This window comes from Triturus cristatus, chromosome 4_1, assembly GCF_964204655.1.
Source record: "Triturus cristatus chromosome 4_1, aTriCri1.1, whole genome shotgun sequence".
In the NCBI taxonomy this organism is placed as follows: domain Eukaryota; kingdom Metazoa; phylum Chordata; class Amphibia; order Caudata; family Salamandridae; genus Triturus; species Triturus cristatus.
The window spans coordinates 952,571,546-952,590,231 of NC_140585.1; the positions used below are offsets into that span (position 1 = coordinate 952,571,546).

An 18,686-nucleotide genomic window follows, 5' to 3' on the forward strand; every position below is an offset into this window, starting at 1 on the left:
TATGAACAGTTTTCTCGATAAAATAGGGAAAATAATGTCCATAAAACCTTCAAGCTGATAAAAATCCCTGAAATTCAAGAATCGATCAGTCAGGGTCCCTTTGTTGGGTGCAGAAACCAGGGAAGCAAAACATTTCTCCCTATATATACCCACAAGGCGTTTGCGAGAAACCCCATGACAGCCTTGTTCAGGAGACTCCCACAATTCGGGGAGTCCCAACCGATAGAGTTCTTTCTTTATGGAGGCTAGCCATGGGATTTTATCGCGGAGGTTCATATTCATAACATGTACAAGCTCTTGTCTATAGTGTACAAGCTCAGCGGTGGACCAGAGCCTATGCCAGAATCTTAGTGGCATTAGTTCCAGGTCGTCTCTTATCGAGGGTAAGCCCATATCTAGTCTTAGCGGGAGAAGGGGTGTGCCTCGGGGGAGGGCCAGGAGACGCCTTAAAAATTATTTTCTACATTAATAATTCCTGTACCCGCTTTGTATCCCCAGAGTTCTCCACCATAGGATGCAGCTGCTTTGGCTTGGGACTTGTACATTTCAACTGCCGGACTAATAGGTTTATAAGTAGAGGAATTTGCCACCTTCAAAATTCCCCCCGACAGTTGAGAGAGCTTTAAGCGACTGCTTGCAACGTGAGGTTCCCATGATAGGTTCTCATGTAGCATTACCCCTAAATACTGAAAGGTTTTTACCCTCTCCAATGTTACTGAGCTCAGGGATGGGTTTGGTCTGGTTTTAGCTGAGGGATTAAATATCATGAACTTGGTCTTCCCTGTATTTATTTCTAGGCCATGTTGGCTACAGAAAAGACCAAATCCATCTAAAATCCGTTGGATCCCCATCGGAGATTTGGACAGCAGGAGGGTATCATCCGCAAACATGATAGCGGGTACCCTCCTACCAGCCAAAGATGGGGCATCATTATCGGAAACCGTGTCAAGATGTGCTATGACATTATTAACATAGAGGCAAAACAGGGTTGGTGCAAGGACACAGCCCTGTCTGACCCCTCTAAGGACGGGAAATTTAGATGCCAACGCTCCCGTCCTCCCATACCAGACCTGCGCAAAGTTGTTTTCATGGAGCCTAATAATGGCATTTAATAAATGGGGCGGGACACCCAGCCCCATTAGCGTCTCCCATAATTTCTTCCTGGGGACCAGGTCAAATGCTGACCTCAGGTCCACGAACACCATGTACAGCCTTCCCCTCTCGATACTCACAGTTTTCCAGTATAGGAGAACGAGACGGAAGATCTGGTCCATGGTGGACGTGTTTTTCCTGAAGCCAGCTTGTAGGGGGCTAAGAATTTTATTTTCCTCCATCCACTCAGTAAGGTGGTTCAGGAGGATGCGAGAATAAATTTTTTGGGGGACATTTATGAGACTTATTGGCCTGTAGTTGGCTGGGAGAAGAGGAGAGCCCTTTTTAAAAATAGGCACTATCTCAGCCCCCAGCCAGGTGCAGGGAATCTCCATCCCACCCAGAATGGCATTAAAAAGGGTGAGGAAATAAGGGCCCCATATCTCTGGATGTAATCGAAAAAGATCGCAAGGCAACCTATCGAGACCAGGGGCCTTCCCCCTCACCAAAGCTACAATGGCACTGACCACCTCAGGAAGAGTGAATTCCAAGACTGTTGCTGGAACAGGGGCAGCAGTAGGAACCACGTCCCCACCACCCGCATTTTGAGGTGGTTCTTGATAGAGTTGGCCAAAATGGGCCTCCCAAACAGGTGCTGCTATGTTTGGCTCTATTGCAACTTTGGGATCTGCCATGCCAGTATTTACCAGGGACCAGAATTTTCTCAGGTCTTTCGCTTCTAGTGCTGATGTAAGATCCTGCCATTTGTTCCAGTCCCAGTCTGCTCGCGCCCACTGCCATAGCTTTCTTATAATTCCGTCTAAGCTCAGCAACTTTGCACTTGTCCGAACCTTTTTTAACACAATTTACTAGTTCGGACTTGATCTTTTTGCAAGATGAATTATACCAGGTTGGGGTTCGAGTTTTTTTTTTCCTTAGTGGTAACACTGGGTAAAAAACCTCACCTAGAAGAGCCACTAGTTCTTCATGAATTAGGGCTAGTTTCTCATTGAATTCCAGGTTACTTGGCTGCGTAATTAAAGTGTCCATTTCTATTAGCTTCGGGAGTGCTAACTGATAAATTTTGCTTAGAGACTCTTCTGAGCTCGCCAATTTTCCCCATTTAATCCTGCATCTATTAGAACTAATAAACAGGTTCCCAGGATCTTGACTGGACTCAACGGAGGGTGATCGGGCAGCACCCCTAGGGTGCACCATGTACATTACGAGTGCATTATGATCACTGTCCGTTCTTATTATTACTCTAAAATCCTGGATCTTAGGCCAAAGACTAATATCTACAAAAATATAGTCTAACCTGGATTCATGATTCATCCTATTAAAAGTGCATGCAGAGGGAGTATCGGAAGTACTGCGACCATTGCATGCCCTTAAGGAGAAATTTAATGTTAAGGACAAGATTTGTACTACTAAGGGGGACCAGATGTTAACGTGAGGGGATTGACAAGGAGGAACACCCCAGAAATCATCTTCCACTGCGAGGGCTCCTTCCTTTAGACCTTCCAAAGGCTCAAAGTGGCAATTGAGGTCGCCACCCAACACTATCTTAAAATCATTAGGGAGACTAGCCAAAAAACAGATAAGATCATCTAGTGTGGGGGATTCCATAGCCAACCTAGTAGGGCGGGAATACACATTAATAATTGCTAGGTTTAAAACATTAGGCCACTTGAGTAGAACACACTGAATGTCCTGCGAGAGGGTCGGTAGACTCTCCGCATTACACCCAATGTGACTAGCTACCCAAATCGCCAGTCCTCCAGAAGGCCTCCCTCTACCCGACCAGGTTGCATTTATTTCAAACACTGCATAGCCCACTCTAGATAATGGTTCCCTCGCCCAGGTCTCTTGGAAAAGGCAAATATCACTGTTGCATATTAGGGAGTCCCAGTCGCTCGTATCAAGTTTGTTAGCAATGCCAGCGACATTCCAGGAAAGAACCTTTAGAGAATCATCAGGCAGTTCTAAATCGTATCCTCCAGTTTTCAACGGTACAGCTTCCATCGTTGGAACCAGAAGCATAGGCAAGGATAGTTCCGGAGTCGATGGAGCGATAGGGACTGCTTTAGAAACTGGTGGGACTATCAATTTTGTGTTGTTAATAGTACGGCATGTTACAGTCTTAGGTGGATCAGTTTCTTGACCATGGGAGTTAATAGGTGTCAAGTTCTCCCCTCGAGGGGCACCATGTTCTTGGGTGGCGGTATCTGTTTCGCCTCCGCCGTACCCCTGACCCTTGTAAAGTCAATCTACCTGTTCAAGACAGCTATATCTATTGAAATGTAGAAAATTACCAAAGTTAGTAGTGGGGACATTACAAGTGGGCCTGATTCTGAAGCCGTCGGCAGCCGATCCGACCAGGGTCCAACCGTTATTATTATTCAAAATTGGATTGCAGATGTTAGGGTAAAAATATGACAAGTGGAGCGCTTCGATAGATGTAATTCCTATATTCCCAGTCCAGTTGCAAATATAGGGCACAATTTTGGGGTTCCTAAAATTTACAATTATGCAGTCACCTGCGCATTTCTTGTCGGTATAACGGATCCATGGTACCCTTCTTACCATAAGAATTTCTCCATTACAATTAGGAGGTAGTGGCCTATGGATATTTAGCCAGCTGATGACCTTATTGTGTAGGGAATCGTTGGGTTCCACAATGTTTGCCTGAAGCGTGGGGACTCCCTTCAGAACAACGGAATAGGCTGCCAACTCGGGGGGCAAGTTTATTACTTTACGCCAATTTTGGAGACTATCTTGCCTAGTTGGAAGGTTTATTACATCATTTAATGGTTTTTCCTGGCCAGGACCGGGGGCCGGGCCGGGTAGATTCAGCCTACTGGTAGATCCTGTGCGGGGTTGTTGGGTACAGGGTATTAAAGGAACAGATTTTGACAAGGGGACTGGGAGAACATTTTCCAATGGAGTGGCTAAAGGAGGTGCAGGAGACAACGTAATAGGATTTGTAGGTAAATTAGAGGTCCCTGTGGAATCCCCAGCTACTACATGCATGCCTGCTGTTTGGTCTGCGACTAGACCTAATAATCCCTTACGCAGATCCATTAAACAGATTTCTATATTAGCCAAGCGGTCTTCCAGGGGAATAAGCAGTTCCCTCAATAGGGTGCGGAAACCGAGAAAAATAGGATCATGCACCCCAGCGGGATTTTGTTGGCTAGGCAAATTTTTCGCCAGGGTTTGTTGATGCTGAACTCCGGTTTTGCGTGATGGAACTAGCCCTTTGCTGACTGGATCCTTTTGAGTTCCCCTGGGCCTGGAATTAAGTTTAGGGGCTTTAAGTTTTTCCCCCCTTGTCGTATAAGCCCTTTTTTTCGTTTTCGAGATAGCTCCCTCCTTCTCCCCCTGTAGTGGCTGCATCAATTCTTTATTAGTGTTTATATTCAAATCAATGGCGGCTACCTCAGCAATGGTTTGTGGTATGGGAGCCTTGCAAGATGGAAGAGGTAGTATACTAAGCTCTACATTCTCAGAGTTGTCACAATCAATAGAGGAGGTAATGGAGCAGTTAATATCAGATGAAGCTGGTGAAACAAACAAGCCATTTGCCCCCCCTACAGGTAATGATGTGCAATTTGGTGACTTAACGGGAGTGGTAACGTGTGCAATGGGTCCCAAAGAAGATCTCCTCACCCAGTCGATTTCTTGGGAGATACGTCTTTCAAGAATGGAGATCTCATCAGCAAGAAGAGACCCAGCTTCGGCAAAGTACGTGTCCAGTGTACCTATTGGCCTCCCTGTCGCCAAGGTACTCTTACTCCTTGTTTCTCTCGTAGTCATGGTCTCACGAGCAACTCCAGATGTAGGGAAGATTGCGGACAGCCCAGGGTGGCCCAAGCCCTACTTCGCCCGTACTCGAACGGCCTCAAACGGCCCGCTCTTTGCCCGGTCTTCGCCCCGGGCGCGTTCCGCTGGCGCGTATGGGCGGAAACCTTAAGCTAAAGGAGGGGTCAGAAAGGAGGGCGGAGCCGGGAAGAGTAGACAGGTGTGCCGAGTAAGTTGGACAGAAAGCACCCTGGTCCTCGCAGTCCCGGAATCAGAAGCCTCCACAACGGCCCTTCCACAGACAATGCAGCGTCCCCTCAGGTCGGTAAGCACAAGCAGGGTAGAGACCAGCTCCAAAATATCCCAAAGTCAGTTGCAGCGAGCAGCACCCGCGAAGCGGGGGACGCGAGGAGTGATGTAATCGATGGGGGCGGAATCAGAAGCCTCCGCAACGGCCCTTCCACAGACAATGCAGCGTCCCCTCAGGTCGGTAAGCACAAGCAGGGTAGAGACCAGCTCCAAAATATCCCAAAGTCGGTTGCAGCGAGCGGCAATCTGGAAACACGTGGTCTGTCACTAGCGTCTACACACGAGCAGGTAGGCGCTTTGTTCGACGCCTCTGACAGGCTCCCCGCGGAGCAGCTAAATGTGACATAATGACACACGACGCAGGAGACAGGAACAGAAGGGAGGACGTGGGGGCCACTGCCGTCAGGACTCAGGAGGTAGCTGGAAGCATTCCCATCAGCATATCGTGTTCCTGAATGACATTCGCTGCTATAAGGAAGTAATCCTGAAAAGTAACTACAACTTTCAAAACCTGGCAAACACTCTGTATAACCTGCTGGAATTCAGACGCAGCAGACGCTAACCAAAAATGCTCTAGCCAAAGAAGTGTGGCTTTTAAAGTAGGCGCTAAGTGGAATGTTATTGTCTCTCCATGCCCCTTGACTACCTTTCTTCGATTAGCATATCAGCAGGCTACACTTCGAGCCAGCAGGCTAGTGTGTAATATAATTTAAAACATAAGTGTGTTTTAATATCTCCTTTTTGCCACAAGTATTTCTTCCGTTTTTGGAAGTTGTGCTTTTTATACATGAAATTCTTAAATGTGACACGTTGCAATTTGGTAAAAAATTAAATAAAAATCAACCTGTTTGCACAGCTGCTGAATAAATCTATCTAGAAGCTAAAAACCTCTCACGGAACACTCAGGAAGGTCTATCATTTTTGTAGGTTGGAAAATTTATTAAGCTTGGCAAAAGTGTTCTAGAAACACCAAAATATTTATCAAGATTTTGATAGCGCTCTACTGCTGAAAAGGGGAATGCACCTGCTCTCATTTCTGGTGAGCTGCTCTTCATCCTCATCTTTGTACCCCACTTATGCATAATCATGGAAAATGGGCAGCTGCAGGGTAAGACACCACACAGGTTATTGACCGAAGGACATTATGGCTGCCAAAATGCATATAATGCATTGTAGTTGATAATGAGGACAAAACAATTGCTTCTGCTATTGGACATAGCATTCAGGTGTGAGTCGAAGTGCTGTGGCACTATGGCTGACGATGGCTGTGGTCATACTGCTAGTATTTGTAGGAGTTTTAGCAAGTCTAGCCACTTCTGGGTATCATGCCTCACCTGCAGGAGTTACAAAAGCTCATTCTGCGCAGAGGTTTAGCAGCTCAGCCTGTGCACCGCTGTACCTGTGCCTGCGGGTGTATCCCGCTACCCCAACCGCTACTGTTGCCGTTACTATCGGCTCCCGGTCCCGGTCCCCCCCGCAACCAAGAAGGCGTCGCTGCGAGAGCGGAGGAGGGCGGAGGAGCGGCAGCGGAGCAGGGTGGAGCGGAGGAAAGCCGGAGGAAAGCCGCGAGGGCAGTGGCTGTGGAAAGGCTGCCGGACCCCACCTGACCTCGTCTGGACCCACGTGAGTGTATTGGCAGTGTGAGTGTCCCGAAGGGATAGGGGGCAGGGGGCTACGAGAGCCACAGAAGCGACGCGAGTCTCCCTACACTAGGGAGTGCGGGAACGGAGCACTGTGAGCAACAGGCTGTGAGAGCCCCCATAAAAAGTGGGTGCAGAGCGGAGCCCGAGTGGTGGTTGGGCAGCGCCAGTCCCCTCCCGCGGCGACAGGAGTCGCATCGGGAACCAGTTTCCGATCCTGGCAGCGGCAGGAGGAGCCGAGAGGGACGTGGGAACTGCACTGGTGCCGCGCTAGAGCCAGGAGCCAGTGCCCCTCGCAGCGGTAGGAGCCGCACTAGTGCCCCCACTGCCGCTGGGGAGTCTCCCTCAAGAGGCAGGAGGCAGGAACAGCAGCAGGGAGCGAACTAGTGCCTCAGCAGCGGCAGGAGGAGCCATGGGCATCTCCCCACCGGCAACATTGGCTGCATTGGCATCACGCAGGAGCTGTCTGTGCCCATCCCAGCGGCTGGAGCCGCATCAGTGTCCCTGCATCTCCAGTTCCTCCAAAAAGCTCCAAAAAGCTCTCCCAAGCAGCAGTTACCGCAGCAGAGAGTACCCAGCCACTCTCAGCCATCCACTCTTTGTCATCCACTGTCACTTCTGAGCCCCTGGTCACTATACGGAGCATACCGATACAGCCACAGGAATGACATCGGGCAAGAAAAGAGGTCAGCCTGTGACTAAGCCCAAGCCTAAGGCCAAACGAACTGATGACAATAAATTAGCCAGCGGGAGCTTGTTCACATCCCCAGAAGGGTCCAGTAGTGGTTCAGCTCACCAGGCCGGAGTTCATTACTACCATCTTCGTCAACCAAAAATTACATCAAAATTTCATTTTTTAAAAGACCCACCTTCATCTATCTTTTCATCTAGTGGCAAAATCTTGGGCCTCCAGGACCCCCTCCTTCCCCTACCTTGCAAGTAATCACCAGCACCAGCGCTGCAGGGACTGGTCCCCCCTCACGCCATCAACACATCCCTTTCCACAGCTCCCTTGTCAACTAGCGGAAAAAATGACAAAAAGGCGCCCGATAACAGGGGTACCAGTAGCATAGTAGCCCAGCAAAAGGAAGGCAAGGGAGGGCAGTCCACCTCCTGTCTACCGTCTTCTCAAAAGCCCATAATCACCTCAATTACTTCACACAACCAGAAGGGAAGACAACCCTCGTTCAGCCATATGTCAAGCCCAGGCAAGGTTTCTAACCAAGAGTATGAGGCGCTCAGCAGCTCTAACTTAAATGACCTCTTTAAGTCCATTAACGTCTCCCTCCACACTTCGGAGACCACTAAGACCATTCAACTGCCTACAGAAGCAACTGTAATTGTACATGAAGAAGACCACTACAAGCAGCTGAAGGAGGACATGGAAATCATTCAAGACTCAGGGCGAGACGGTTCTACCAACTTCTCTTATTTAGGACAACAGGAATGGGGGGGGATACAATTCTTCCTGACATTCAGGTCACCCCCGCTAAACAACTTCTGTCTACAGCCAAAACCAAAGAAAATCAGCATATTAATCAGGCTTCTTATCAGGAGGTAACTCCTCCAAACTTAACAAACCAACAAAGTTCTTCAGCCCTTTTGGAATCCCCAGTGCAAAAACAACAATTGATGGACAGAATGCAGAACAATGTCATACATTCACCCCAGTACAGAGATCTGGGCCTAAATCCATCGTTTTTTTGCTCACCATGCCATTCCAGTTTGAACCCAGCCATATGCAAATCAGGTCTCCTAAGTTTATCTGGGATTGAACCAGGGACCCAAACATCCAACGCATCTAAAACGTGGGATATTCTTTTAAACACAATGCAAGGAACGGTTGACACTCTACATTACCAGTCCGAGAAAATGGATCTACAACTGACCATTCTTGACACCTTGGCCCTCTTTGTGGGGCGGATTGACGAGAAATTAGGCCAACTAAATCTTCTAATTGGTAGAGCTCAGCAGGAAGCAAAGTTAATCTGCAGCTGCGGTCCAATTATTGACAAACTATCGTCACTTCCGGAAATAGAATCTACTCTGATAGAAGGTTTACCAAAGGGGCACTATAAAGTGGGACCGGACACCAGCACCAGCACAAAAACTAGCCGCGAAAACTTAAAAAAGGATCCTTCTACAGACAAAACTACTGACAAATCTGTACTGTCATCTCCAGAGTGCACTTCGCCTAAATGCCACCTTCGACCCTCCGAGTACCAAAATCCAACTCAGAATGCAAAGCAGCGTCGTCATCAAAGAAGGAAAGGCCGTAATAAAAAACTAACTTTAGCCTCTCCCGAGGTCTATCCCCTTTTTAAGACAGAATCTGGACAGGAGCCATCTGAACCAAAATCTCTCACAGCTCTCTTCACAAGTGCAGAACAAATTCCTACCGAGACAAGTGAACCCACAATAGGGGGAAACCCGGCAGTTCATAAAGAGGCTCCAACACTGGGGGCAGGGCGGGCACAGCCCAGCAGCCACACTGGCTCTCATAAGTATTACGGTTCTTAGTGGGACTAGTAATGGGAAAGCTGTTAACTTCCCCAGACAACTACCATCAAACATGCCAAAGGAGGCGCCACTCACACATGGTACTGATTCAGTACCGGAATCTACGATCATCCTCGACTCGCCCCAATCATCGGGCGAGGAGCCCACAACATCTGGACTTTTGGGTCCCCGGGCTCAACCGCCTCCCCACTCAGACGGAGCCCCTAAAGCCCCCTCAGCTTCCAAGTCTCACGACCCTCCAACTCTTGAAGCCAATCCGAGACCCCTACAACAGTTTATATCAAACAGAGGAACCTACTTGGGTGGCAACTATCCAATAGTTCAGCCGGGACCCCAAACCACAAATTCCACCATTATTGTTTTCACTCCAGAATATGAATCAAAGGGCCCATTTGACATCTTGAATAGGGGGAATCTACTTCGACTCCTAAGCACCATGCCAACCTTAAATGATTTATGCTCAGCTGATCTTCTCTCAGTAGAATTTATAAAAGTCAATAAAACACAGAACTTGGAAGCCACAAAAGCAACTTGGAGGTCGTCCGAAATTGCTAATAAAATTCTGGAGGCGCAGACAACCCTCAAAGCATGGGGGATCCAATCAGCCCTACACCACAACACAGGATATCCGTTCCCCCTGCTTGAGAGACCCCGCGAAGGATTATCTCCTAAAAACTCACAGATCACGTCAGCCCTAAGGGGCGCCCAGGGTCGTTCACTGTTAAAGAGGCAGGTGCTGAACCATCAAGAGGGCACAACGGCTCCCCACTTAGATAATTTGGAAAACGTCCGGATTTTTAGGACGATCAACGCCACGAACTATCCACAATGACAGGGCAACCCGATAAGGACAGATCCGAATTCAGACACTACGCTACTAAAACTGTGCTCATGGAACATAAACGGGCAAAACAACAAGGCTGCAGATGCCGAATTCCTTCAATATGTAAAATCATTTGACATAATCCTATTACAGGAAACATGGTCAAAAAACCCGGTGCAAATAGAGGGTTACACCTGTTTTTACTCCTCAGCCACAAGGAAAAGTAAATATGGCCGGCTAGCGGGCGGCTTAGTCTCTTACATTAAAATCACAAAAATTCACAGCGCGCTGGAACTGACTCATCAATCCCCAGTTATAAACACCGTTAAGATCAAATTAAACCTCAAAGGGAAAAAAGAAGAGGTGCTGGTGATCAACACCTACATAAATCCAAAAAAGAAAAAACAGGAGTCGAAATCTCTATTGGATTACTTGCACCAATTGATGTCCACGCAAACCACTTCTAAATCCATTCTGCCGGGGGATTTCAACCAATATATCTTAGGCTCGTCCACAAACAATGACATTCAAGCTCAGTCATTCTGTTGGAATATTCCAACCCAATCCACCAATGGCCAGGGAAAAATCCCCAAATTGGGAAAGGAGCTACTAGAAGAGATGGAGCATTTAGGGCTGAGAGTTTTAAATGGAAGATTTGCAGGCGATTCACCATCTGCCGCCTCATTTCACTCAGGTAACATGTCCTCCACAATAGATTACACTTTAGTATCTCTTCTATTTTTCCATCATATATTAAACTTCAGCCTAGGAGACAAAGGGGATAGTGACCACCGACCTCAGGAAGTCTCCATTCTTGCTTCTCCAGACCTAACCCTTCCCAATCCTATAGGATTCCAAGCTTGCCACACAATAAACCTTAAAAGAATTAAGTCCTCAGTGGCAAACACAAAGGAGGTACTCTCAGCAGCAAAATTTCAATTAAACAGTCTGAAATACCCCACGGGCAATCCTATAGCCCTATGGGAGATCTTCACGGACGTCTTTGCGAACCTCTATTCAACCATAGTTCAGCATCATTCGTCTCACAGCCCAATGATCACAGGGAAGATCTCCAGTGCTCAGAAATCGGCCCTGAAACATCATAAAAACGCCATAAACAAACTACTAAGGCTGCTGAGGACACATCCGGGGGGCACGGGCATTTCCCAACAGCTTCGCAGATGAAAGGCTGACTTTAAAAAACTTAAATGGGAGATCAAAAGATGCAAAGAAGACGACTTTTGGGCTAAACTCCACTAAGACATTAAAGCAAACAACAGGGCTCGCTTCTGGTCCACCCTGAATAAATTCCTAAATCCCAAACATGGAGGCATAACATCACATGTAACAGATGCTTCCTGGGAACTCTTTATAGCTACCCACTTTAATCAACAGGCTGTAGGAACAATCAGGCGCCAGGATGTTCAGGCGGCCAACCCACAGCAAACAACAACACTATATGAAGATGCACCACTTGAAATCAGCGCTGCAACAATCAGGGAATTAATTTCCAAAGGGAGGAAAGATGGAGCGCCAGGGCCAAATGGAATCCCACCAGCTCTCTTTAAACACGATCCGGATTATTAGTCAGAAACTCTGACCCCACTTTTCATCTCGGCCAGTCTGTCTGGGGGCCTCCCAGCCCCATGGAAGGGCTCAGTTATCTCACCAATATATAAAGCAGGCGACAGAGCACTTCCCAAAAACTATCGCCTGATCGCTCTACTAGATATCGAGGTGAAATATTTTGCAGGGCTATTATTGATTCAGCTGCGCGAATGGGCTACCAAGAACAACTTAATTCCGCCCAGCCAAGCAGGATTTTGCAGAGATGCTGGAACAACAACAAATCTTTTAGCTTTATCACTACTTATTGACAAAGCAAAACAAACCAAACAAAGTCTCCACTTCTGTTTTGTGGATTTCAAAGCGGCCTTCGACAATGTCAATCGAGCAAATCTGTGGAGGAAACTAGCTCTATGGGGGATTCCTGCACCACTTTTAAATCTTCTGATTGAACTGCACTCTAACACATGGGTCCAAGTGAAGCTCGGGAATGGCACCCACCTTTCAAGGCGTATAACAACAACAAAAGGCCTCAAGCAGGGGTGCGTTTTAGCACCAACTCTCTTCAATCTATACACAGCCGATTTGCCACCAGCTCTAGATGCCTGCAATGCACACGCCCCTCGTCTGGGGGGTCGAACCCTGCCCAGCATATCCTATGCAGATGACGTGGTTCTGATTAGTCACACTAAGGTAGGTCTGCAACACCTTATCAATATACTGCACGGATATGCTGAGGACAACCTGCTTGAAGTCAACATCGAAAAAACTAAAACATTGACAGTAACCGGGAAAAAAAAGTCCTTCTCCTGGTTCTTTGGGACAAGGGCAATAGCGAACTGTTCTGAATATAAATATCTTGGCGTTACTGTCGACAGGGGCGGCCATTTCTCAAATCACCTTGAGGCCACCAAGAGGAAAGGTATGCTGATTGCAACAACACTCAGACAACTCAAAACCAAATTGTCCGGGCCAACTCTTCTGCCACTACTGCGTGTTGCCCAAGCAAAAATCGAGTCATCAATCACTTACGGTAGCGAAGCCTTAAGAGGTACAGACGCAAAACTGCTGGACACCACTATCTCAAAAGCTTATAGAGTCCTCCTAAATCTACCATCATACACCTCACAGGCTCAAATCCGGCTAGAATTTGGTTTAACCAAGCAATTACTCGCAAGGCGAGGACCATACATCAAATGCTGGTACAAAATAAAGAACTCGCCTGAAAACACACTGAATCACCAGCTCTGGGAAAACCTGCGTGGCAGCTCCACTGCACTTGCATAAAAATACTTAGAGGAGTCACTAGCAACGACAGGCCTAAAAGATCTATGGGAAATTTCTCTTCCGAACGGACAATTCAAACGTGTTGTAAATAAGAACATAAAGCGACTCTCCTTTATAGAGGATAAAGCTACCTTTGCTCACAGACGCAACGCATTGATGATACTGAGCACTTATAAATCGCCCGGGTTACAGGCTTATTTCGGACTGGGTTACTGCAGGAAATCAAAAGAAGCATTTTTAAAACATAGGCTCGTAATCTTACCAGCCATACCCCACTTACAACCCTGGCTGAGAAAGAACTGCGGGCCTACATGTAGGCTGTGTGGCTCAGGGAAAGAAGACATGGAACATCTGATATGCTCCTGCAAAAAGTTAAAAGAGGAAAGAGTAGCTCTCCTGAAAACCACCTTCAACGAACTTAATATACGCACACGGAGACAAGCAGTCATTGCATGCTTTGACCCAAGACTTTTACATCTGAATGGACTGTTGGTAAAATTCCTGAAACTAGTCAAGTATAAACAATCCAAAACAGATGTCGGTGCTCAGAGAAACAAGGAATCATTAATATCTTTTAAACTTTTATTTTATAACTATTTCTTCTTTTTAAGATTGTTCTTAAATTCAGAAATTGATGAAATGTGTAGCTACTATGAACTTTTGTAATGGTTTTAATTAATCAGAAACAATACATTTTACTTACTTACTTACATTCTGCGCATGGCTCAGGGTGCTGCTAGTGTAAGGATTGAGCTGCTGCCAGCTTTCATGCTACTAGCACCTCTGCTGCTCATGGCAGTGGCAGCAGTGGTAGATTAGGTGAACGCTGACCAGTTCCGTCCCTCAGAATGATAGGTTTCATTTGCCAGGTTTTTGTTTCTGGGCAGATTAGTACTCTTCGTGCAGCTAAAATCTGATTACAGAATCATAGCAAAGATGGGAAAATAGCTGAATGCCAGAGGGTATAAGCCGGTGGTGAAATAATGCCAAGGGAATAATGAAATTGCCAAATCCGCAAAGAGATTATTTTAACCTGATTATGCCCCTACATAAATTCTTAACTCTTCCAAAAACTCACATTAAGTATGTGCACAGAGCTAGCACTGGCAACCCATTTCTTAAGGGCGTGATGTCTCGTGCTTCTCCCTCTCAGGGACACATACATCCCTCCTCTTGCGGGAATCTAATTCCTTGTACGAATTTTCCACAGTGCTTTGGAACTTTGTTCGCAGTCAACCAGGTCCTGGGAGCCTTTTCATGGCTTACTATCAGATAGATTCCTTTATACGAGTGATGTTATTTCCCCCCGAAACCTTTGTGCATTCTAATTTCAGTAACCTTCAATAAATCTGCTTTTAAGGTGTCACATTTTCTGCGCTACCTGACATCTTCCGCCGCATCCTGAATCATGTCTTTTATCATATTGATCTGCGTTGCTGTCAATGGTGGGCTTCCATTTTCTGTTTCAATGGTATCTGCATACTTTTCTGATATTGACTTGTCAACTTCTTTAGTCATCGAAAAGGCTAACAATGGACCTTTAAGAGATAACAAAAGAGGATGTTAAGATGTTAAAGTGATCAAGCATAAAGACAAATTTCTTCAAGTTAAGGACAACTGGTTTTTAACATTACCTTGTTCTATGAAAAATATGTGCAACAGAGCAACATACGTTTTTGAGTTCCAACATCATTGAAACATGTCGACATGAAACAATACAAAGGTCATTATCAAAGTGTGCCAGAGAGAATCTGATAAGCATTTCTTTTTGCGTAAATAGCATGACAGGAGTAAGAAACATTTGCAATAGGTCTCATATTTGTGAGAGCCTGAGCTATTGGCATTGTAAATGATAATACCTTTCATTCATGTGTTTATTTACAATACCAATAGCTCAAACTCTCACAAATGCAAGACCTTTGTGGCTCCCGCACTTTAGCTTTAAACATGGTAAGTTGACACGCAGGTACCGCGATAGCGTCAAAAGTAAAGAAATAGAAAAAACTTTTTCTTCTATTTCTTTACTTTTGAAGCAATTGCAGAACCCGCACCGGAGCTTAAGATGTCGAAAGTTAAGGAGACGCGCGAGCGCGGGATTCAAGATCGCCACCTCCTGGGAGCTCTAACGCGTTTTTCGCCCGTTTTTTAATTTTAAACGACGATTTCTGTCGGAAAATCGATTTTATAGGAGGTCGATACTTTTATGAAGTCCCTACCTGTGTGGTGAAGTGAAATCCTGCGATTTTGGGCATCGGAAGTGGGTTTTTTCACTGCCTGGTCCCTGCACCCAGCTCAACACTCAGGTATAGCAGGGCTTTTGGTCAAGGGGGCGGAGTGTTTTTTCAAGAGAGGGCCTGGCTTGGGCCTAGCCACTCCCACAGCCCATTTTAGCTGCTGCACCAGTTATTTTTAAGATATCTCCACAGCATTCTCTTTATTTGATAATAATTTGCTTCTGCTCTTATAAATCTAATTCTTTATTTAAGAAAATGGATAATAAAGCTTCCATTAATAATAAAAGGAGACAGCAAGTTTCGCCTCCTCCTGTTAAATAAAAAGCAGTAGAGTCAGCTGAACCTTCCTTATCCGTAATATTAGAGAAAATTCAGGCACTTCGTGTAAATACAGATACCATTGCGTCAGAAGTCAAAAACGTACGCAAAGAAATGGCCAGTTTGTCCATGAACATTTCAGATAATTCAATCAAAATACAAGATAATAAAGCAAAAATCGACACCTTCACTCCACTTGTGGCAAACATTTCACCTATGTGCTCTTTACGGTTGAACATGGAAAATCGCAACAGGCAATACAACCTTCGCATATTTAATTTACCAGAGGATGTTGAGGGAGCTAACTGTAGATTATATTTGGAAAATACGATTCCTGGCCTTTTACAACTCAAATTTCCAGAAAAGTTTGAAATTGATAAGGCTCACAGGATTCCCTCCCATCGGAACCCTCATCACACAAAACCGCGACAATCTTGAAAGTCCTCCGCCACCATAATTTGGTTTTAATTAGAAAAACAGCACAAGAAATACCTTCACTGATGGTAAAAGGGAATAAAATATTCATTCATCAAGATTTCCCAAAAGAAACTGTCTCAATTCGCAAGGAATGAACGGCTCTTCGCTGTCAACTACGAAGTCTAGGCTACAAATATGGACTGTTTGATCCATTGACGATGCGCATTTAGAAAGATAATTTCTCGAAATCTTTTCAACGTCCTGAAGATTTGAAACATTTTATTGATCAACAGTCTCAACACTCAATGGATACTAATGGCTCTGCAACTTGATTTTTACCAGTTATGCCTTTTCTGACATGCTACTGATAATTTCTTATATTGGGCTCCAGCGGTTTCGGTCATGCTTGTAGAACGTGTGTGCGTTTCACATTTATGTCTTCTGTTTGTTGTTTTTTCCATGTTTTTTCTTTTCTTCTTCCCTTTTGCTTGTTCTGGAGCTACCTTTTTCTCATTCTCTTCCTTTCTACTATGTCTAGTTCTCATATTCTTAAAGCTGTGTCATTAAATGTTAAAGGTTTGCGCCATCCAGTTAAACGTACAAATATTTTAGACTATTTAGGAAGTTGCAAAGCTGACATTTGTTTTATTCAAGAGACTCATATAGATGACAACATTTTAGATTATATGAAAAAGAAATGGGTGGATAAGATTGTCTCTTTTCCTGCTAATGGTAAGAAAAACGGTGTGGCTATTCTTTTTGCAAAAACATTACACTGTCAAATTTTGAGTAAAATTTCAGATGCAGATGGTAGATATATATTCGTTAAAATTAAAGTTCTTGATTCATTCTTATTTTTACTAAATGTTTATGGTCCTACTGCAGATGATCCTGTTTTTTGGACTACTCTCACGACAGAGGTTCTAAAGTTTGAAAATGTTCCTTTAATTGTTGGAGGTGATTTTAAGGTTATTTCTGACCCTTTATTAGATAGAGTATCTCCTACTAAATTTCACCCTTCTAAAGTGTATTTTGCTTTCAAATCATTTATTCAGACCACTAAATTAGTAGATATTTGGAAATTACATATTCCAACAGAAAAAAGTTTTACTTTTTTTCCCAATCTTCATAATTCCCATTCTAGAATGGATTGCTAGTTTCCAGGCAATTAATTAATTCTGTAACTACTCCTCAAATTGGTAACATTGATGTTTCAGACCATGCTATGGTTTCTTTGGTTTTGAATTTAGAGTCAACTTTTATTAAACAATCTAGATGGCGAATGAATACTGGTATAGTGTTAAATGAATATAACAAACCAAAACTTTTAGCCGCCATTAAAGATTACTTTCTATTTAACCCAGAAGATTCTACATCTATGATTAATAGATGGGATGCTTTTAAAGCTTATATTAGGGGTGTAAAGATCTCTATTATGGCATACGATAATAAAACCTTTAATGCAAATATTAAAAACCTACAAAAACAAACTGCAAAAACTGAATGACTTTTTATTACCTCCAATGATCCTCAATATAAATTTAAGCTTCAAAAACTGCGGTATGAATTTAACTCTATCCTTAGTAAACGAGCTGGCATTCAAATCTCTAATGCTAAAGCCAGATTTAGTTTTAATGCCAACAGATCTGGAAGACTTTTAGCTAATTATTTACGCATAAAAAAGGATAAAACTCAAATCAATTGTATTCATGGTCCTCAGGGTAAAATTGCTTTATCTCACAATGAAATTGTTTATGAATTTTTAAATTTCTATTCTAAATTGTATAGTAAACCCGATTTTCAAGATGCTTCCTTAATTGATTCCTTTTTAGCTTCCTGTGGGTTACCCAAGATATCACAGCCTGATAAAATTGGACTTGATGCACCCATTACTAAAGATGAAATTTTAGCAGCCATAAAATCCCTTAAAAAAAATAAATCTCCCGGTCCTGATGGGATTCCAGCGGAATTCTACAAAGAATTTCAATCACAACTTTTACCTTTTTTATATCAACTTTTTACGTTTTTTGGGTCTACGGTCTCTACCTCTGGTTCTTTTACTGAAGTTTTAATCATTGTACTGCCTAAGCCAGACAAAGATCCCACTCTTGTATCTAATTATCGTCCTATATCCTTAATTAACCAAGATTGTAAATTATATGCAAAAATACTTGCTACAAGATTAGGCCCTATTTTAGATTCTATTATACACCCTGACCAATCTGGTTTTATGAAGAATAGGTATTCTGCAAATAATACTAGAACTTTGCTACACATTATTGAACAAAGTTCTACTTTAACGTTACCCTCAGGTATTTTAGCCTTAGATGCTGAAAAAGTTTTTGATAAAATCCATTGGCAATTTTTATTTCATACGTTATCATTATTTAATTTTGGAGAGTCTTTTATACGCATGATTTCAGCTCTATATTATGCACCTACTGCCCGTTTATATATCAATGGCCAAGTTTCAAATCAATTTTCACTTTTTAGAGGTACAAGACAAGGGTGGCCCCTTTCTCCACTTTTATTTTTAATTGGCATTGAACCTTTTCTTACTTCAATAAGAAAATGTGATGATATTAAAGGAATTAATATTAGGGATGTTCCTGTTAAAACCCTTGCATATGCGGATGATGTGCTTTTATTTATTAGTGACCCTATATCCTCTTTCCC

The 18,686-nt window shown here is 44.2% G+C and overlaps 1 protein-coding gene across 5 annotated transcripts in view; it reads right to left on the reverse strand.

Moving 5' to 3' along the window:
* Positions 1 to 18,686, reverse strand: part of LOC146855888 (protein NEDD1-like) — a 544,173-nt gene that overhangs the window by 52,085 nt on the left and 473,402 nt on the right. For all 5 annotated transcript variants that reach the window (XM_085650677.1, XM_085650673.1, XM_085650675.1 and 2 more), the window contains one exon: positions 14,423 to 14,579. In XM_085650677.1, the coding sequence (XP_085506803.1) occupies positions 14,423 to 14,579 (157 nt within the window). The remainder of the gene's footprint in view (positions 1 to 14,422; positions 14,580 to 18,686) is intronic.